A 23,740-nucleotide genomic window follows, 5' to 3' on the forward strand; every position below is an offset into this window, starting at 1 on the left:
TTTTTCTTAGGATTTAATTATGATCACTTTTATTTAAATAAATGATATATAACTTGATTCAAAGATGCTGTATTTAGTCCATGTCCTTTATTAGAATCTAAGACCTAAAGAAGAAACTTTACTGAATATATTGCCTTAGTATGGGCCAACTTAACTTGGTTCTGAAAGCGAAGCAATCTGCCTATGATATTTGTAGGGTCTACAGAAGACCTAACCTTATGGCTGCTTGGTTGCCCTTATTTTAATAAGTCATTGGCTTCAACTCTCACATTCTAAAGTAATTTTCCCACTTCTACTCCTTTCTTCTGCTACAGTCCATACAAATAAAATTAGTTACACGTATATTTACGGCACACCCAATGAGTATTTTGCATAAAGGATTAAGCGAGCTAGACTAAACGTTCTTCGAATTTACGTCTTCTGGATTTCTCAGTGCAGAACTAGAGGTACAATAACATCCTGGGGTAACTCATAAAAATACTCGTTGCTAGAGCTCTGATCTCAATCTGTGATATTTCCATTTCACGCTAGCTACGAAAGACAATATCCTTTTTAGGACTTCGCAGCTCTAAATGAGTTGCCAAAGTTGTATCATCTATCCTCCCATCGGCTTCTATACTATAGCCTGAAACTGAAGAATCTCTCTTTTTCTTATCATGTTTTGGCTTGCCGGGTTAAGAGTAATTTTAGTTTATTTATCTTAAATATAGTTTATAGATCAAGACTGCAATCACTAAACAGCACTGTCTGTTTGGTGATTTCAGCGGCTTGTCTGTAAGTTAGTGTACCAAATGCTGTTTCTGGTCACTAGGGTTCTCTGGTGATAAAAAGAAATGCCTTATTTTCGGTTCTTATTTTGTGAAGTAGCAGTTATGTATGACTATCCAGGTAACAGAGGCTAGTGAGGTTTCCGATTTTAAATTCTGAGTCTAGTCCTCCGTAAGAACATAATATTGTGTGTATGAAGGAACACGTATATCAGGTGAAGTTTCGTTTCGTTTACCTTTACTGCTTGTATTTATACGCTTCCTACTTAGGTCAGGCCACAGATATAAATAGCTCCGCACCAGCAAATCCGTGCGGAGCTATTTACATCTGTGGGTCAGGCGCTTGGGGAGGTGAAACCTCAAATATTACCGAATGAAATTTGGCGAGGTGTTGATAGGTGTTTGAACATTAGTCCACATCTTATCAAAGGCCTTGCAGATATCGAGAAAGACTGTGTCAAGGTTTTTTGCATCTAAGATCTGATAGTGAAATCTGATGGTTTGCTGCACCGATTTAGTAATCTTGATAATCAGGATGATTTATGGCTTCTCCAGTGTTGTTTTAACCACAAAAGCAAAGTAAAATCTAAGAGCACCCAACAAATTTTTGGTAATTATGAAGAATAGCGGCTTTTGTCAAAACTGTCGAAAACTGGTCAGATTTTTTGCAATATGGGTAGACTTACATATATATTTTTTACTAAGAGTGGTGGAAAGCCAAATTTTAACACGACGAGGGTATTATCACGCACTCGGTCACTTACTATGCGACGTGATTAATCATTAGAATAATTCTGTTTTCGATAAGTTTTGTCAACAAAAAGGTGACAACTCAGGTAAAGTTTGGTGCAATGTTGCAAGTTCTGTCGTCGACTGCGTTTTGTCAATTTGCAGCTTAAGCATTGTCCCCAGTGTGGCTGACTCATGAGAGCTCTAAAGTAAAGAATTCACTCTGTATTTCCTTAATCATGTAAAAATTGTTCGATATTTTGAGTAAAATAACGTAATTTAAATTCACCAAAACTGTTTTTACCTTTTCTTGTAAATGTCCGTTATTTTCGTGTAAATAACATACCGAAGACATCCATAATGTATTATTATTTTGGTAATTTTTAGATTTTGGTCCGAATTAAAAATAATATGAAATATGGGATATTTTGTTCAAAATTCTCTAAAAAACTCCGAAGAAAATTTATTTTCCATATAAATACCAAAAACAATTTTTTTTTCCATCTTCCTGTTACTATTCTTTTTTATTGACGTATTTGATGTTTGACATAACGCCGCGAATTGACATCGTTGCCATACATGTTCCTTAATGAAAGAATTTGTTATTTATTCCACATGAATTTAAGTAAATGGCAAAACTAATTATGGGAACTAATAGTAACTTAAGAATGCTTATTGCGATACAATAATAATAATAATATACGAATAAGCAGGATTGTTCGGTCATTGGGGTTGTCGGTTTGGTTGCATAACATAACTCATGCAACACCACACTCAACCTCACCTTAGTTGTCACCTGCTCGATGACAAAACTAATCGAGGATACAGGATTATCCTAATGATTAATCACGTCCCATATAGAGTGATTTTATGCGTGATATTACCATCGTCGTGATAAAATTTGGCTTTCTACCACTCTTAGTGAGAAGTACATATTCAAATCTACCCATTTTACAAAAAACCCGCCCTTTTTTCATTACAAAAGCCTCTATTCTCCATAATCTCCTACTCCGGTTTGACGGCATAATAGCTTTATTGTTTAGATTTTATTGGAATGAGAAATGACAATTCCTATACTGGAGCATCAACTGTAATGCCAATGTCTCCTAATGATTCCAATAAAATACTTTAGTGTGGATTTAGGTTTTTTCACAAATGACACACGCCATAGCAATTTTGATATCGCTGGTCGATCAACCAACAACTAGCCGACAATGAACTCCATTGTCGCCATATTTCATTTTAAGAGTAACAACGTCGTGCGCATTTTGCCAATAAGGTCTAAACAAACCTTAACTTTTACCATTACCTTTAGATTAACTTTTACCATACTCCATGAATTGATTATTGTTATTATTTTTTGGTTAATGCAAGGACACACTTTAAGCTATGATACTTGGGTCTAGCTATGGCCCTAGCAGGACTAGCTATGAGATGCACACATTTTATTAGTAGCCATACCATAGTGTTAATGTTTCTCATATACTCACTGAGCTAAGAAGTGTTACACCCAGAAGGAGTAATATCTTTAACTTGATTTTTCGGCAATATAACGACTATATTTAAAGCATGCTCTAGTAACAACGACAACGTTTCATCTGTGTATTTGATTACTATTCTTCTTTTTCTTCTTCTTCGTTATGGCTTCTGCTCCGTTCGAGCAATTAGCCAGCTTATGTGGTGTATTACGTTTGTTGTGTTATGTTTTTGTATTTGTTTTATCGCGAAATTGGTCACCATGTTAATTGTACAGGTATGACGGTCATGCGTGTATGTCAGATATAAAGAGAAGAAGGTGGAGAAACAGGAAGGCCAACTGATTAATCGAGACATATCACAGAGCGTCAAGATAGGCCCTTCAAACAACTAGTCATACATGCGTCAGATCGCAGACCAATAGTTTGGAAAAGAAGGTGGACTTGTTACTATGCATACACTGTATTGTCGCATTTGACCCTTTGGGCTTTTTACATACTTTTTACGGTTAGTGCTTTCTCTTACTGCAGATCACTGTCGTCAACGTTTAATCTAGTGGAGAGAACGGCAAGATCGGGAGGCAGAATGGAATAGTGTAATTTTCTGCGACGAATCGCCATTCTGTCTAGATATGTTCCTTCTCTTTGTTCGAGGCAATGTGATTGCTGTGTGGCAAGCTGACTACTGCATGATGTCTTATAAACGACTTATATTGCTGCTTTATCTAAAGGGCCATCCACATGTTCTCTTTCAGCCAACCAACTCAGGTTCCTATATTGCTCGTCAAAGTTGCTTCAAGAAGTAGGTACTGCTATTTTGCTGTGGCCACCCCGTTCACTGGATTTAAATCCCATTCAACGTATGAAGGATATGATGGGAAGGAGACTGATCACTTTGCACTCACGATAACGCAGCAAATCCACAAAGTTCGAGTTGCTTAGAATAAGTTGCCACAACCAGACAGGAGTGTATTCAGGTGCGGAGTGACCAAATACATTATTAATTTTTTTCTTGTTACTTGTCTATAAAAATTCTTGCAAATATTATCATTTAACTTTTAATGTAAAACTACCTCATTGTCAAGAAATTAGGTTGAAGAAATAATTCTTTCTGGGTGTAACACTTCCTATGTCATTGAGTACATTACCAGAGTAACAGTGTCGATGACTATTCGTCACCCGAGAATTGGTTTGTTCTACTTCCATTTTCTTTGAAAATTATGTTTTTGGTACTTTTTTTATGCCCATAATTGGTTTGTTCTATATCCAGAATATTTCAAGCTATATGCTACCCAATCAGGAAATAAACTACCCTATATCCCGCTATAAACATATTTAAGATACTATTGGATTATTCTATGTCCGATAGTTTAATTTTTGTGCGCTACCGTATAACGCAGAATGTTCTATCTCCATTTTGACCAATGACCAAGGCGTTATACGCACAGTCCGTAAAGATTACTTCAACCTATAAATGGTTTATTGAATAGATCGTTACAGTGTCATAGATTTACAGAATACTCTGTAAATCTGTCTATTCTGTAAATCTGTGACAGTGTTTACCGGCTTCATTATTATACGCAAAAACAATTTATTATGAATTATTTTAGCAGCCGTTTTAGTTCACCATGTCCAGATCTTTCCCCAAACACTCTCGGGTAAGTACAGTTCATCTAGAACTATTCTTTTTTCAAAGGAAAATAAACTTATTTGGCTCGCATAGTTAAATGAACATAACTTCACATTATTTCTAATAATTTTATAAAACACTGCTCAAAAATTGAAACATTATGATTTATTTTTTATTTATAAAATTGATTATTTTTTAAATGTATTTTATTAAATTGTTTGTATTTTATATTATGTATTTAATTAATTAATTAGAGTAGAGTTATCTATTAGGCAATCCAAACCACTTGTTCAGGTTTTGACCATATTGATTTTTTGTTTTGACAGGTTGTTGGATTTTCTTATTTTATTAGTTAGATTAAACAAAAATTAATTTTAGGTTGATGGATGACATTCTGAGTACCGGCACAAGATCTACAAATAAATACTTGAAATCTGACAATCCTCGTGTAGACAAGGTAAAACGGAAAATTTTCAATGAAGATGACAATGTGGTCGATACAAATCGAGGCACAAATAATGCGGCCGAAATTTTTAATATTGATGAATTTGAAGACGGAACGATTATCTATGCAACTTCACCACATCATGATGGAGACAGCTGAATAATCCAGTTCAAGAAAAGCAACTCGAACCTCAAGAAAATAATATGAACATTCAAAACATTTGTCCTCTTAACCCAACCCAAACTAAGCCAAAAATTACAAGAAAGAGGTCTCGCAACCCTGACAGTTGAGCGATGAATGTATGAAAAAATAAGCGAGAAGCAGGTGAGGAATATGTGAATATTAACACGTTGACTGCCATGTATGTACTTCGAATAAACTTCGACGAGAAACACGTTATTTCTGTCCTGTTTGTGAAAAAAAACCAGCCTTATGTGTGGAAAATTGCTTCAAGGACTACCACCTAAAGTAAAAATGACTAGACACGATTTTTTAGACAATTTCTTTTTTATTATTTTTTTTTTGTAAACTTCATATTATTATCGTAACTATCTGTAAACACTAGCAATTAAGTTTCCCTATTTTTAAGGCACATTTTATGTTTTCCGCTTTTTGTTGGAACTAAAAACATTAAAAATTTTTTTTGTGTCACTGCATTTTGCTTCCTCTGTACGAAACAAGATGAAAATATAATTTAAAAATGACGCCACAATGAGTTTTACTGGTCTATTGCGAGCGCTCAGCACCACAAATTTCAACGCAAACGCCACGAGTTTACTCGTACTGGGCGCCGTAAAACCGTTAGTCAAAACCGAGATAACTCGTGGCTGGCTATAGATTGCCAAGCACGAGTTATCTCGTGCTTGGCAGTCAACGTGTTAAGGGAAAAATTCGTGCAAAAAATTGTAAAATATAGTTGTAAGCGACTAAATTGTAAATTTAATTGTTCTTCGAATTTTACCATTGATGATAGAAAACTTATTCATGAATCTTTTTGGAAACTGTCAGATACTAGAAAAAGTTATTTTTATAGCAAATATGTTACTAGAAATCTAAAAGCTCGAAAGCGCGGTCAAAGTAATAGAAAAACTTATTTCTTTGAATATTTGTAAATAATAAAAATTTGGCTAGAAATGAGAAAAAAAGATAGACAAATCAAAGATAAATATACCGCAGTTGTTACTTTTGATCTAGAAAATGTTTTTTCTCTTCCAAAATCAAATGTTTCATCACACTTTTATAAAAGAAAACTTAATTGTTATAATTTGACAGCATATTGCAACTTAAACAATACAGTATACTGTAGTGTGTGGAATGAGGGTATGACTGGCCATGGAGGTGTAGATTTGGCCAACGCTTTAATTCGAATTCTGACTCAACTGACAATCGATAACAAAGGTATACAAAAAATAATTTTATGGTCGGATAGTTGCGTCCCTCAGAATAAAAATTCCGTAATGTCCTATGCTTTACAACATTTTTTGTACAATTCTAATAACGTAATTGAAATAGAACAGAAGTTCTCCCAGTCAGGTCACAGTACTCTTCAGGAGGCTGATTGCGCACATAGTGTTATTGAAAAACATTTGCGTTATTTGGATATTCATAGTCCATTCTCTTTAATAAGATTGTTAACGAAATTACCTCAACGAAAAATGAAGTTTAAAATATTGCAAATGACTCCTTCATACTATAAAAATTATGCTCCTAAAAGTTTTTCAAATATAAAGTATAATACAATCCCATATACAAAAATCAATAATATTATTTACGAAAAAGAAAATATTTATTGCATTAAATATAGGAATAGCTTTGAATCTGATTATGACACGTGCAATTTACAGTGCAATATAAAACTACGCCCTAATGGTAAAAAAACACAAAATGAGTTTAATTTCAATGCAGCTCCATTAAAAATGACAAATTCCCTCTCTGAAGAGAAAAAGTCTTCCCTCTATTCCATGCTAAATACAATGGCTGTAGAAGATAGAGAATACTATGAACACACGATTTTAAAAAAAGGTCCGAATAAAAAATAAAAGCTTGTTAAGGTTAATACATAGTTTATTTAGTTTAGTATTAGAACATTGGTTTTTAAGTAAAATCTTTAGAATTTGCCAATTTAAAATCTTTAGCATTATATTTTTAATTTCATTAATCAATGTGGTTTATTTCCAATAAGTTTACATGATAAGTAGTTATTATGTTCATGTTTACCTGTAAAAATGTACGACCTTTTTTTAATTGAATAAAGTTAATATTATTTCACGATAAAATAGCGTTTTTTCACATTATTGTATTGCGTTTAACTATTTAATGAATTATCAAACATATTGTAAAAAGTTTATAATTATTTATTTATTGATAACCTATAAAATATAAAATTAAAAGAAAAAGTTGATGCAGAGCTGGTATCAAACACCTTTTCTCGGTAATGTTTTTATTCTATATCCAGAGGGTTGTTAAGAATGTTGTTCTATCTCCAACTAACTTTTGCTTATTTCCTAAGGTAAATATTAATTAATACAGACACTGTATATGAAAACTAATTTAATTAAATATATTCTTGTTATAAAAGCATATTTTAGAACCATAATAACTAAATATGTCAAATTAATTCATGAATAACTTTCTATTGGCTCTCCTGAACAATTTTGTTTTTTGGAGATGGAACAAACCAATTCTCGGGTGACGTATTGCTTTAAGCTTAGATACTGTTATCATATTTCTTGGACACCTGAATGTCTGTTATTTATCATTAACGTTGGTAATTTGATTATTTCATAGCTAATGGGATGGACACGAAAAAGAAGACACACAAATTAAGCTAATAATTTTATATTGAATAAATTTATATTTTACAAATGTATATTACAATTTTACACTGACTTAAAAATTACTATAGAAAGATATATTAAAAACAGTATAAGAGTCTTAACGTGAAATAAATTATATTCGATTAATATACACCATATCAATTTAACTCTAAAGTTCACGTTATACTTCTTAGGCTTTTAGATTAAAGAAATAAATCACAAGCTGCATTAAAGGCCATAAAATAAATAATCCTAGATATACAGAGCGTTCAAAAAAAAACCTTATATATAAGAAATATACAGAAAAATGGAATGCATATAGATACAAAATATAGTGTGTTTCTATAAGTAGGTCGTCTCAGTCATTGTTCTAATTTCCTCGGCCGTATACAATGTAAGAAATTAAGTACTAAGCAAGAAACAATTTTTACAATTAAAAACAAAACAAATATAATTTCATAAATAAAACACCGATTATTGCTATCGATCATCATTTTTTTTTTTGGTTAAATGCTTAACTTTAGAATTATTACACATATATTATAGACAACAGTCTTTTTATATAAACTACGGACAGTTTTACATATAAATTTAACTATCTAAGTCACGTTTAGAATGAAACGTTTACACATCAAGGAAATATAGTTTATTTTTTATCAAAGAATATTATTATTATTTACTCTGGCATTAGGGTGGATTTTTAAGTTATATAACGGACATGGACATTTTCTATTCGATTCATGATTTCTTTGTTTAAGTTTTAAATATTGAATTTATTTTTATGTTTATATACAGTATTTATATAATATCATTTTTAGGTTTTGATTAGAGCCATAGATTTGTTAGAGGAAGGCAGGAAAACTGGGATAAATTCAAAGATGGTCAGTTATTGTTTTTTTCATTTATACTTATCTGTTTTATTTATATAACGATCACTGATCATAACTACAAAAAATTGAAGAAATTAAAGTAATTTTTCAAGATAAAGTTTTCCGAGTTTTCTCCATTGAAAATATAAAACAATTAGCAATAGAAAAATTATATGAATATATTTTGGCACATAACAAATGTGATTTTAAATGATAGGAATTTTATAATTTTATTAAAAAATACGAAAAATTGATGATGTTCCTTAAAGATGAAACATTCTATTTTAAACACTATAATGATACCACAATAAAAATAACAGAAGAAATGTGAGCATAATTTTACCAAAAAAATCCGAATTGAACGAACGTTAAATTGAATGAGTTTAACCAACTCAATTTTCAAATTTCACACCAGTTTTCCTCACCTAGACATAGACGTATGACTTTTAAGTACACAGATTCGCAGTAAAAATGAAACCGAATATCCCTTAATAAAATTCAGCTATAAACATCTTATCGTTAACTTGATATGTGAAAAAATAATGCTTTACTTCATTTTTTTTTCAATATTACAATCTACTTACTTTTGGTGTTTCGCCTTAAGTTTACTTTTGTGAAGTGAAAACGGGTCAACATATTGGGAAATCGAACAAAAAAATTTGTTTATTTAGATATAAGAATCTTCTTCAATCAAATTCATTCGTTATTCGGACAAAAATAATGAATAAATTGGACATTTATTAATATATTATCTTAGCATGTATAAGGTTATTATGTAAAATGTATATAGACAGGTCGAATCAGTATAAAAAGCACATAATATTTATACCATTAAAAATACAAACTATAAATCACATTTAAAATCTCGCTATTACGACAAATTACCCAGAGAACTATCCGCGTAAACACCGCAAATAGGTCTCTGGATAATCAGTATAATAACTCACAAATAAGAAAATCGAAGCACAGGGAAAATTTGCACAGTCTTTTGCATCAATGTCTTGTATAGTTTTTCTCAGTTGTTTCACACTTACGAGGTCTTACGATCGTGTTGCATCGAAAGTTCATCTCAGATTACGCAAACCGATTTTACACAAAAGAACAAAAAGTGACTCGGTTAACTCCTGTGCTTCGAATTTTTCAACTTACAACAAAAATTTCATAATGTTACGTATAGGGATTCTTTGTCAGTCCAAAACTTAATCACCGATGTGAAAATCGCCATAAACAACGTCAACAAAATAACATAACGGTCTTACGACTTTTACACACTATACTCACTGTAGGGCTAAAAATTTGACACAAATGAGAGATTTTAGGCTACCTGGGCATAAAATATCGGCAATAGAGTCCAAAATGTTTTACACTAAAAATCCTTCGTTTCCATTAACGCGTATCTGCGCGCGAATGTTCTGCACACTGTTCATGATTTTCTTCTGGTGTCCCACCAAGGTGATTCCCAGTTCGGTCAGTTCTTTGACGGTGAGATTGACTACTGCGTCCATGGAGTTGACGCCGCCCGCGTGGAAGTTTTCCAGGTACCTGGTCATCTTGATGGAGTTGAGCCACTCTTCAACGGAGGTGAACTGGGTGAGGTCGGGCGCGTCCGCTGACAAGGGGTTAGTGGAGCTGTGAAGTGAATTTTAAATCAGAAAGTGAAGGGTTGTGTGTTTTAGGGGTTATAAGAAAAATGGTTCTTGAAATGAATCTTTTCGGTTTAATGGTCATGATGATACTTCATTCTGACAATCAAGTGAAGTCGATAGTATTCACGAAAACTTTTCAGCAAGTCTTTGCTGAGAACCAAGATTGCTTATAATATAAAAAAATAATTTTTACTATGGCTTACAATTGCCATAGTAAAAATTATTTTTTTATTAGCTAAAACCCTTTAAATCACTTTTACTATGGCGAATGTAACGACCCTGGATTTGGGACAGTAAAGATCGAATGTGTCAACTAACAAGAATCACTATTTTAAAAGACTTAAACTACAAATCATGAATTTTCTTAAAAACGTTGAACAGTAAATGTCAAATATTATATTGACTTTTGAACTCACGCGGCTTTTCTCGCTATTTCTTTGCTATTCGTCCTACTTCTTTCTGTTACTTTCTAATTTGACATTTGAATAAATACATTTATTGTATCTAAAATTTTAGGGTTACAAACTTCCGGAAGATGTCAAACTTTTTTTTGTTACCTAATCCTTCAACCATAAGATCCAAAAATGGTATTGAAATAAGTTCTTCTTGAAAAAGGTAATTGAATTTTTGGGTGAACCCTACATGAGTGAACTTTAGAAATTCTTATAATTCCACACTATATCCAGTTCACATTATATAAATATTGTGCCGTTTATAACGTTCGTTTCAGTGTGAATTAAAACACTCCTTGTATACTCGGCAGACCATGGTTCCGAAAGATTTGCTTATCTTTCACGTGTGTCGAAAGATGGCGTGCGGTATAATTCCGGAATGACAAATCACAGCTGAAATTCGCGGCGTTGCCAATATTGTTACAATATCATTAATTTATCGCTTATAAAATAAACTTGAATATTTTAAACTACTATTAGAAAAGTTTGTCTCGTGATTGCTCATAAAAAACTTATTTAAGAAAAAAACAATAAAAACCTTTGAAAAATTGACTTTAAAGAACTTGCTCTAAAACTTTGTTGAATCATTGCTATTATTAGGTGGAGTATGAAGAAATATGTTCTTAATATCCACTGGTGACTGAATTAACTTAGAATAATCAGATATTTTGAAACGCAGACTTTTGCTTTGAGATTAGTTGTATTTCTTTAAATTGTATGTTAATGCCAAACTTAAAGTTTTGCTTGCACAACCGCAACTGCAAGGTACAATAAAACCACCTTTAAATTTTAGGTAAACCATAAAGCGAGGAAGTGTTTTGCATTCATAGGATTTAATCTAAACATTTGTTATACTAAAAAATGTAAAGATGTTACAGTTTGATCCAGTTTTCTTTTTAACGAAGCTAACACCTTCCTTTGTTACACTGGTTTATTCGGTATATGGTACTTTGATCTCCTATACTACTCTGTAGCATCTGGGTGCTGAGGTTGGATTAGAGGATTTTTAACTTCTTTCAGGATAGGAAAGAGTAATTAGGCTTCGGGGAAAGGTTGCCAGTTATCTTTGGGCGGAGCCAGAGCCCTACTCCTAGCAGAGAAAACAAAGCCTGAGTGAGTCGGGCGGAGGACTGAACGATCTCAGTCCTTTGGTTTCAACTTAGATACTAAAAGAACTGTTTTAGTCATATTTGAGTTCGGCGGCCAATATCACATTACGCCTTTCCATGGCCGGTTTTCTTTTGGTCTCAGGTGAAATTCTCCTATTAGGGAGTTGTCTACACTTGTATCAAGTTTATAGTCAGAGTGCAGATACGAAGAAGGGTGCATTTGTGAACATCCTCAAACATTTATTCTGAAACACCTAAAGCTTTCTGATGTTCGTCTTCGTTGTATTCCAGAAAATGTTTGAGGCGTAAAACAGTTTAGGACGTAAAACCTGTTTATAGACCATTAATTTATTAGTCAAAGAGAGCTTACACTCCTGCAGAGAAAGGAGTAGAGCGCATGAATGGTTCCATTGCATGAGTTAATTTGCTTTATAATGAGCGGGGAGCTTTGGGGAACTCCTGCTCTCATCCTGTTAAAGGAGGTGATAGTTCCATTTTTTCTAACAGTAAATTCCCTGTCTTTCAGGACATTTTTATAAATTAAGTGAACCTTGCGGACACCCCAAAATTTCTGCAACTTATAGATCACAAACCGTCACGCCACAGTCTATCGAGCTAACACCTTTGTTCAGTTTCTACTCCAAATATGTATCACAATAATGTGACTGATGGCATGTTAGTTACGACTCCATCTATTGCTCATAGTACCTCTTTTCCCATTTAAAATATTACTTACAGGAACCTCTAAGTAGAAGCCAGATAAAGATAATATCAAGACTAATTTAGGACTGGTTAATGCTTACACTGCACATACCGACACAGATACAACTAGACATAAAACCCAAGTCATGGTAGAATATCGGCTTATAATCATCGATAACACATTAGTCATTATAATTAAAGAAAGAGCTGAATCAGAACTCGACGATGAGGAACTAAGGATCTCTCTGTAAGGCCTAAAGTTAAAAAGCAAAACAATTGAGTTAAAGCCCCAAGAGATTTAAATTTCAATTCTTCACCTGTGAATAAATACAAGTTAAACCGTTCTCTTGCAGCCAAGAAAATGGTTTACCTTTCGAAAAGAGGGCTGACGATATTTAAGCAATATTTCCATAAATTGGCGTATATATTGACACATACGCGTAACTGAAGATCTTATACTTGAATTATTCTTAAAATCGAAAAATAATGCGATCTTTGGGTATGCCTAATAAAATTAAGTAAACTACGTTTTGAAAACATCTATTTTTGGTTAGGAGAGTTACAAAATATCGAATGATATTGTTTTTTTTTTAGTTAAATGCTCGAATAATCATCCGCTATTTAAAATAAAATTTAATATCTTCATATGCACTGGATTTATTTAAATTTTCAAATCTAAATCCGACGTTTCGAATCTGTCTCTGTCATCTTTAGAGCTACAAAAATAAAAAATGGATGTTTTCCTAACTTAATTTATTTAAAAACTTAAAAAAGTAATGCATAAATAATGAATTTTAATAAATAGAAAAGTAAAAAACTAATTTTCTTTATAATTTCTTGTCTTAGAACCTTGAAAGGCTAGAATTAGCATTGGCGTTGAGCTACGGCCAGTTTGTTTGCTTGCAACATCTCTGATGCAATGATGCCAAATGTTTATGTAGAAATGACAAAAAAACACTTTATAATATAATAAAAATTTGTCACTTATTTTGACAGGCACAAAAAATACTACTGTTCCTCTTTAATAAAAGATAAAACCCTTTTTTTTATAAAATACGAGATCTCTATTATAAAGTCAATATATTCAAAGTTAAATGAATGCAGATAACGTATATTAGAGAAAAAGGCAACAACATCGCAACACTGCTCGATCACATTGTTAATTCCACCGACATAACGAATCTTTACCAGTGGCGTCGTCAAGAAAATACTTAAATGATGATAGTTGTGGGTGAATTAAATTGTATATCCTGAAGAGTTTCTCGCCTTTAGCATCCACATTACGTTTTTTTCTCATTAAAATAAAAAATTGTTGTATTTTAATTAAAAACATATTTTTTAAGAGTGCATCGTATAAAACCATTTTTATTTAAAGTGAGCATATTACCTGCTCAAAATTTAAGTAAATTGTACTTTTTTCCTTTGGAAATTACCGTTCATTTATTTCATCTAATTATCGCTAAATTGTTCTTAAAACAAAAAGTTGTCTCTTAATTAAATTGTTCCTAATTAAATCTTAGGCTAAATTATTCTTAAAGAAATAAGTTGTAACGAACTCGTATCGGAAATATTATCAGAATATAAATTCAATTTAATCACATCAAAACCAAACAATTTCCTAAAAAATCTGAAAATAATCCACAAAAAAAATACAAATTTCATTTATCCCAGTAATTCTGTTTTGTAATTGATATATGTATTATATAACGCAGATTTTCTTAATTAACAGGGAAAAAATTTACATGTAGATAAAACCGAGGCCCTTGAGGTCCCGGGACTATGTTTCACAGAAACCAGGAAACACCGATGAATAAGGGAAAATATATATATTTTTTTAATTTCTTATGAGTTTATTGTTACACTTAGGCAACGTTACGATATTTGTATTAGGCAACTACATTAGTGTTTATACCATCCTAGTTAAGTTTTTATATTTATTACAAACGTCTTTAGAATTTTTTTTTTTAAAGTTTACATGTATATTTTATGTGCCTATTAATTTTAAGAGTGAGTGTTTTTCTGCTACATCTTAGTGATTTCTCTTTACCTTCTGATAATCCATACTTTAACCCTGAACTACTACAGACACATTTTTTTTACATATGTACTACTGATGGGTCCTTAGGACCCATAATAATAAAATTGCCATAAAATCAATAAAAAAAACTTTTATTCAAAAATTTAAAACTACTTGGGTATATTACAGAACATAAACCGAAAAAAACCTAAAATTATTTTTCAGAACACTTAGGGCACAATTTCTTGCAGCATTGATTGCAAATGGGCAACTTACATATGTCACACTGGATAGCAGTTTTCCTATCCTTGTTGGTGGGGCATATGGCACACCTTTTTCTTTTACTTTTTTCAGGAGGTACTTGAGGCTGCTCAGAAACTGGATTCGCAACCCTCAAAAGTTCAGCAATGAGAATTCGTACATTTGAGTGCACCTTCTTGTTGGCCATTCTGAGTCGCAAATGTTCATCTATTAATTGCTTCCCAAGAGTTTTGATAGATGAGTATCGTTTTATTTCTTTACCTTTTGATGCAAATTGGTACAATACCCGAGAATTTACAACTGCAATGTTCAATATAGCAAAAAAAATTGCCATTGGCCAACGGTTAGTTCTTCTGGATACTGAATACAACGCACATTTCGCATCTAATGCGTCAGTCAACTCCAAATTTTGTTTCATTATAAAAATGAATTATCTCCGGCTTTTTGGTTGTTTCGTTGATAGAATTCTCACGATGCATGCTAGAAAGTAATATAACGCTTTTACTTTTTTTTTGGTACATAGCTCACTATAGTGGTTGAAGAAGTAAATCCAAACGTTGATAAATGAATTGCACGTTTTCGGTTCGGTAAATATTCAGGTGGTACAGATTTTTTATTTTTTCGTAAGGTTTCCACGTACATCAAACTGTTTTCCTTGAGTTCGTCGACGAGTTCCACTGAACTGTACCAGTTGTCCCCGGTGATGTTCCTGTTGGTGCCTTTAACACACTCCACAAGCCTAAGAACCACTCTTGTTGGATTTGATAATGTAGGCTTTTTTGCACCATCAACTTTTGTTTCGGAACCGGCATAAATCTCTGCATCTACGAGATAATGCGCTTTAACGTCAGCCAAAACCTGCACTTTAATTCCATATTTGGCAGGTTTGTTCGGAATATACATCCGAAATCCACACCTTCCTCGAAATGGTGCAAGCATTTCGTCTACAGTTAGGTAAATTCCCGGTGAATAACATGATTTTGATCTAGCTACAAACTCATCAAATAATTCCGACACAGCGACCAACTTATCAGTTTTTACTCTTTCTTTTCGGGTTTCTACATTGTCAAATCTGAAACAGTTCAATAAAAACGAAAATCTGGCCAGACTCATAGTAGCACGAAAAATAGGTCTTCCTGTCCCATCTGTTGCCCACATAGAACGGACGTCTTCATGATTAGATTTAAAGATGGACTGAAGATACAACAACCCAAAAAACGCCTTGATTTCACATATGTTGGTATTTTCAGTAAACGAAGGCCAAAATTTAGTTTGTGACTGAGCAAACATTTTAGACTTTTTATAGTTTTCTCTGGTGGAGGTTATCTTCAAATTGGTAAAATCAACTAACTTTTGTATTATCTCATTAGAAATTAGTAGACTCCAAGCATCTACAGGCTCACAAGGAAGATTCTTACGAGCAGGGCCAATAAGGCCAGGCAAGATAGTAACCAAATTATGAGCAGGGGTCCTACCTCTAATACCTGCTGTTTTTGACCATTTGGTATTGTCTTTCCCATACCAACTGTTCCTGATGGGCAACTCTTCTTCTTCCGAATCGGAGTTTTCTTGCACTGTTTCGGAATTGTGGTCGCTCAGTTAGTCCTCTTCTTTCTCGTCACTCTCTTCAGCCAATCTTTCTAGTTCCTCTAACACAGCTTCTCTGTTTGGAACACCAACGGATACACTTTTCTTACTCGGGCTCATTTGGTTTGAGTCTTCCATACTTTCCCAAAAGTCTTCAGACTCTAAAATATTTTTTAACGCATCTTCTGACAATGCCCTAGAACTGGACGTCATTGCGTTGCATTTACTAAAAGATAGTAAAAAAACACATTTTATATCTATTAACTTATACCTTATGGCCACTAGTACCTATTCTTGTGAAATAGATAAATACCTTACAAAAAATAACAACAAAATAAATACTTTCCAACCAATAAGCAGTTATTAACTTGTCGCGTATTTACTACTGATGGGTCCAGTAAACACTGGACTTCGAACCTCGCCGACACGAGCGAATACTGAAGTATGAATCTATGCCGGCGAAATCACGCGTATGGTATTGCGGAGGAGTACCGAGACAGTGAGTATCCAATGTTGCCAAACTTAAAAAATATATCAGGACCCATCAGTAGTAGCTACGGGTTAAGTACAATAGCTACAAGTTTCTAATACAAAAAAAGATATTAGAGGATTTGTTACCACGTTATATTACACGAAAATTTTAGTTTGTACGTAGCATAACATATTGAAACCATCTTAACAGCTGACATTCAGGAACCATCTTATAAAAAGGGAGTGCTGAGCGCAACTCGCGACATCTGGGAGCGCACGTAGAAACTTAGCGAACAATGGTCTAATATGTAAGGATCCCTCGCCGCTAGAATGGCAATGCAAGTCTGAATATTGGCGCGACTTTTAAATCAATAAAGTGTAAATAGGTGTTTCTAATAGTCTTAAGTCATTGTGTTTAGGTAGTGATTATTTATGTAATAAATTAGTTAACCATTTTTGTGCAGCAAGTATTTTAATCACACGCAACTGAACGAACCATACGAAAAAATCTACAATATTAAAGAAATTACTTAGAAAACTTACATTTTCATATTTAATATTACAGATTATAAACTATATAAATATTTACTTTAATAGAGTTAATTATTAAAACTTAGACACTTGATGTTGCTTATTATGTTTCCATTTAGTTCATATATCACTTGTAAAATTAATATGTTGTAGTAAAATAGTTGTAGTTTATAAATATATTCATTCTAAATTTCTTCTCAAGAACCATTTTCCTTTTTGTATTTCAAACCTGATCCACTGCCTAAATTATTGTTAAATATTAAATTAGCACACGTACCTACAATGATACCTTAACCCTAAGAAAGACATGCAATAAATAAATAAAAAAAGCAACAAATACCTTAAAAGCCAGGACTATAGCGGGTTACTAAAGCTTATTTACAAATTGTCAAAGTCGACCCAAGAGGCTTTCGCTTTGGCGCCCTCTACACCTCTATCTTGTCTGAACAACTCTACCGAACTGCCCTGCGCAACCCCTAAATCGTTACTCTCGAAACTGTTAATCAATTGATGGTTAGTTGGTTCGAAACAGGGTGACTTTTCGTAGATGTTTTGCTGGAAAACCTCATCTGGACGTTTGTTAAAAATACTATCGTCCATACGTAAGAAATTCGGATCTAAATTTGGATAATAATGCGGCCTCTGATTAAAGAAATTCGAGGAAACATTACTGGAAGCACCAGAGTACATATTTCTATCAAAAGCAGAACTGTTAATCCAGCTCTCAGTGTTAAGTTCCTTCATTTGGTGCTCCCTAGTGTCGCTATACAGCTTTTCCTCGCGTACGTTTAGCATGCTACTAAACCGCTTTTTAATCTCCTGCTCTAAGATAGCTTCGTAATTTTGCAATAAAATTACGTCGGGTAAATAGTGGGCTGACATAGATTCCAACGGTCTTAAAGAATCTATGCAAGGACGCCCTCTTTGTAAGCTACCGAAATAAGGGTTACTCACGGGCAGTTGTAGAGTGTGTTGGGGTAAGTGCCAGGGGTTGGCGGTGCTAGGATGGTTAAGCGGTGGTCGTCTAAAATGCAAAAGTGAGTGATGGTGGTGTGTAAGTGAGGTGCTCATGTATGGGTGGGTTTTTTTTTTAAGCCACCAAGTAGTATTAATGAGTTTAGAGTGTGCACTTGTGTTAATTTTACAACATATAAATTTGTCATGAAGAGGGAAAACCTGGGATCAAATATCTAAAAAAAATTATTGATTGAATACAAAGGAGAATATTTGTAAGCACTGTTTAAGATTTTCGAATTTATTTACAATACCTTTACTATTTCTTTTTATTCGTAAAATGCACTTATATTGCATTAATTCTTATTATAGTTTTTTAGTTGGGTTTTAACTACCTCTACCCTACTAATTTAGTTCATTTTTTATTTGATTTTATATGTTATCTAAAATATTAAACATCCATTTATTATTAATTTTTATTATGGATTCTCTTCTTCTTAATATTGCTTTATCTTCAAATCTTTATATGGTATTTTTGTACGTTTTTAAAATCATATATTTTATAGACTTTTTTCTTCTCTATCGCTCTTCCTATTCGCTAGTTTTAGTTTTTAAATATGTCGTCTTTATTAGTTAATTATCTGTTATTTTCCTATTCTTACTAGCACTCCTTTATTTTTATTATTGGTAGCCATTCTGCATATTTTTCAATTATATTATTTATTTTTTTTTACGTTACCTTAAAACTTTTATGTTCCATATTTGATATTATTTTCGATCCTAATTCAATTCAGATACTGTAAAAATTACAGTTTAAATACAAATACATTATTACAAGAAGGATAAAGAGAAAAAATATAGTAGGATAGAGAGGTGAAAATGGAAAGTAAAAAAAATCTAGACAAAATTTGGAGAGTTGGCAAAAAAACAAAAACAGGAAAGAAACTACTAAAAATTCGAAGAAAAAAGGCAAATAATATTTAAAAATATGTCAATATTAGTGTACAATATATTTTATTTTATTTTTTTAAATTTAAATTCCTTAACAACAAATATTCGAATGCCCCTTTTAGTCTCATTTATTACTTTTTTTTAAGACGAAATAATAAACTTTTTTTTATTGATTCATATTTGTTGTTATTTGTATCGCTTTTTCATCAAACTAACATTTTCTCAAGATTTTAACTTTCTGCTGTCTTCTAGGAATTGAAAATCAATATTTTGAGGTAAACAATATTACACAAATAAAATGTAAAAATAAGGCCTCAAAGGTAGGCGTAGTTAAGAGTTAAATAGTTCCTTCATGAAAAATCATTAGCAAGTATAAAAACATTACATGAAATTATAAATTAACAAAGAAAAAAACTAAATAAAGCAATGAAGTTATTTCTGAACAACGTATTAGGTCAGAAATGCTAAATTAATAAAAAGGACATAAAGATTTATAAATAAACGAATATTAATTTAAGAATAGCGCGTATTATATCAAGAATGAAATATTTTTGGTATTGGTAATAAGGAATAATTATTTTTTGTCATATTATAAATTTATTGCTATTGCCGTTAATTTTTTGAAAACTTAACAAAATCGCTTGCAACATTAATCGAATTTACAAAAAAATATTTATTACCTTTCTTCCTTTTTCTAATTTTCCTTCTCTTGGTATGTTTCCAGAAGCTTCTATACTTTTACTGGAAAATCACTGTTCTAATTTTTAATTCTTTTATTTTCTATTATTAAAAATATGATTCCCCTTAACTCTGATATCATCTTTTTGATATTTTCTTTAGTCTTTATTACCGTTTTTTATATTTTTTTTATGGTCATTTTTATTTTATTGGTACCAGCTAGACTACCAAAAAGTAGATTTTTATAATTTTTTCCTCCTATCATAACTATTTTTCTTAATTATGTATTCTTTAATTATCTATTTTTATATTGGGAGTATTCGCCTTGACCCTCATAATCCTAATAAGTAGTTAGGTAGTTTAGGTTTAGTTAGGTAAGTTATAATAAGTCCTCTTGGTAGTTTCTAAAATTCTAGGTAGTTAGTATTTGCTAGTTAGTTATTGCTAGGTAGCCGTGTATAAATTTCTCCAGAATTTTGTCATATTTCAGGCAACTCAGGTCATTATTCATCAGATTCAAGCATTTGAATCAAGAATTTAATTTCCTTATTCCATGTAGTTGAATTATAAGATCATTATGGAATCTCCAGAAATTAAATCGTTAATTAATAGAATTTTTTGGATTTTTTCACTGTTAAGTTCTATTTCGATTAAATATAACCTATAGATAAGTTTTCCCATAACTTTCACAAATTTTATGCAATTGAATCCATTCTTCATGAAATTCCAGGTAGTTGAATCATGAATTTAATTTGCATATTCTAGACAGTTTAGTCATAATGTCCTTAGAAGTTCATAGAAGTTTATAGAAGTTCCAGAGATAAAGTGGTCAATTTTTTGATTTTTTCTATAGTTAATTCCTATTAGTACATTTTCTATTAAATCCCAGGTAGTTGAACCATGGATAAATTGGCCTAAAATTTTATCAAGTTTTTTCAATATAATTAAAAATATTAATCGGGTTACAATTACCACAGTACTTTCATTGATATTTTCATAGTGATTTCAATATTGTAACCAATAAATTGTAGAAAAATTTTACTGGCTCCCACACTACCAATTGAATTTTTCTTCTGTATTATCTACAGCTTGTGTAGATTCTAGTTATATGATAGTTCTAGTTGGTATTATCACATCACAGCTGAATTTACTCCTTATTACTTCATCCATTATCATAGTCATGTCACTACAAAATTTTATTATAATAGACGAGTTATGACATCTTAGTGCCCTAGTTGCAATATTGCATATAAATTAAGTTAAAAAGTCCAAAATTATTGAAAAAAACTTTCTATTGATTGCCCAGGTTTTAACTCATCAAGCTAGTGTGACATGTAAGCGTAGTTGTGCAGCATAGAAAAAAAACTGCTAAAGTGAAACTTACAATGTGTAAAGCATAGAATTTCTCATGCTGCAAACGAAGAAGTGAATGAGACATTTAATGACATTAAAGAAATATATATATTAAACATATTACGGGATTCTATGACTTACCGATTCTGAGCAATTTTTCTTAAAGTATCCGGTACCCGAATTAACTTATCTAAAGTTTTTACAATGGACTGGAATGTTGGCCGGTGGGTCCGCTCCTTCTGCCAACAGTCCAACATCAGTTGGTAGATGGCTTCTGGACAGTCCATCGGCGCGGGAAGCCTAAGTTTGACGTTAGAAACATATCCAAGAAGAGATTTTTTCTAAAAACTTACCTATATCCTTTTTCTATACTTTTTATCACGTCCTGGTTCGACCAGTTCCAATAGGGCCTCTCCCCATAAGACATAACCTCCCAGCACACGATTCCCATCGACCACACGTCACTTGCCGAGGTGAATTTACGGAAAGCTATCGCTTCTGGAGCAGTCCACCTTACCGGAATCTTACCACCCTGAATACAGGATAACTTTGTAAAATAAAACAAATTGTAAAATAATAGCAATACTTACTCTGGTGGTATATGCTCCTTCTGTTGCACTTTCAATTTCCCTACTTAGGCCGAAGTCGGCTATCTTACACACTAATTCAGAATTAACTAAGACATTTCTGGCGGCCAGATCGCGATGGACGTAATTCATCTCGCTGAGGTATTGCATACCAGCCGCTATGCCTCTGAGCATACCCACTAGCTGTATCACTTTGAATTTACCATCGTTTGCCTATAGAGAAAAAAAATTGAAACGATCAGTTAAATTGTACAGTTGAAGCAAAAAGAATCATTCAATGGGTGAAATTTTGCAACCATAGATAAGTACTATAATGAATATAATTATGACAGGTTCAGATTCCATGTTCCCAAGTTTCTGGCGACTTATGACAGTTATGACACGACATGTACCAGGTACTTACCCTCAAGAAGGTGTCCAAAGATCCATTCTCCATATATTCGGTGATGATCATGACGGGGTTGGACTTGGTGACTACGCCCTGTAAAAAGATGACGTTGGGATGTTCGAATTGGCCCATGATGGATGCCTCGGTTAAAAAGTCGTTTCTGCTCTTATCCAACGAGCCGGCCTTCAACGTTTTGATGGCCACGTCGATTTCCGCCCCGTTCATTTTCAATTTACCCTTGCACACGTCCCCGAACTCCCCGCCACCTTGAAAATAACACCCTGATGAATTTAAAATAAAAAAAAATCAATAATACGGCCATGCAAAATCATAAAAATAATGCTAAAATATGTAATACAGTAAAATGCATATCAGGGAGGGCTTTCAAAAAATTAAAGTTGATAACATTGTTTTATATTGCGACTGTAAGAGAAGGTTTCTTTAAGAATCAGGTGGCTTATTGGTATAAAACTCCCATGTGACTTTAGATCTTAGATTTCATTGGTGGCACTATTTTCTCATTACAACAACAGTAATCAGCGATACTTTTTGATTAAGTAATTAAGTATGTCCTAACGTAATTCAATATCCCAGTTTGAATGATGAATTTTTACACACTGGATCAGAACCGTGCATACAAAAGCCAATAAAAGCTATTGCAGCATTTATTTGATGTACCTTTGACGTTTATAATATTCCCGTCAATCATCATTAATTTATTTTATAATTGATGGTTATAATTTATTTATCCGAATTTACAAGTTAGTTAAAAGCAATAATAAAACATGTTATATTAATAATAATAATAATAATAATCCTAATAATAATAAAATAAACATATCTGATTTTGTACCAATGCCCCTCAGAGCAATGCTACTCTGAGTAAAAGCTCATACTGTAAATATGAACATAGTCCAAATATACGACCCACCGCAGACAAAGAAGAGGAAGTGGAAAATCTTTACTAAGCCATAGAAGACGTAATACAGCAATTCCCAAAGCACCCAATAAATTTCGTAATCTGCTATTTTAATGCCAAATTGCGATTGGGGATGAAATTAGCCTTTATTGGAACGTTTGGATTGGGATATAAATATAGACAAGAAAGTTCTATAAAAAATAATTTTGTCTGTGGATGAGCTAAACAAAATTTAAGGATGCTTAGCAAAATTTAGAAGAAGCATTTGAGAATTCGGAGTCGATAAAAAAAGAAGTCCTGTTAAAGGCATCGGTGACTGGACAAGGTTGATTGATTGTAGTTTAGTAGATGAGTATACACTTCACATAAGCCTAATGCCATGAATTTTAGAGTGGAAGATGAG

General features: G+C 32.5%; 1 protein-coding gene across 11 annotated transcripts in view; it reads right to left on the minus strand.

Annotated features, from left to right (window-relative positions):
- Nucleotides 1-7,868: 7,868 nt before the first annotated feature.
- LOC126750645 (ephrin type-B receptor 1-B) overlaps nucleotides 7,869-23,740 on the minus strand; it is a 515,677-nt gene continuing 499,805 nt past the window's right edge. For 4 of the 11 annotated variants that reach the window (XM_050460302.1, XM_050460298.1, XM_050460301.1 and 1 more), the window contains 6 exons: nucleotides 22,434-22,699; nucleotides 22,034-22,243; nucleotides 21,797-21,975; nucleotides 21,585-21,743; nucleotides 17,848-18,531; nucleotides 10,223-10,360 (listed from right to left, as the gene is read on the minus strand). In XM_050460302.1, coding sequence (XP_050316259.1) covers nucleotides 17,886-18,531; nucleotides 21,585-21,743; nucleotides 21,797-21,975; nucleotides 22,034-22,243; nucleotides 22,434-22,699 — 1,460 coding nt within the window. In that variant the 3' untranslated portion in view covers nucleotides 10,223-10,360; nucleotides 17,848-17,885. Of the gene's footprint in view, nucleotides 10,361-17,847; nucleotides 18,532-21,474; nucleotides 21,502-21,580; nucleotides 21,744-21,796; nucleotides 21,976-22,033; nucleotides 22,244-22,433; nucleotides 22,700-23,740 lie in introns of those variants that run through there. The other 7 variants (XM_050460303.1, XM_050460300.1, XM_050460308.1 and 4 more) reach the window with 5 other exon arrangements.

This window comes from Anthonomus grandis, chromosome 2, assembly GCF_022605725.1.
Source record: "Anthonomus grandis grandis chromosome 2, icAntGran1.3, whole genome shotgun sequence".
Lineage (NCBI taxonomy): Eukaryota > Metazoa > Arthropoda > Insecta > Coleoptera > Curculionidae > Anthonomus > Anthonomus grandis.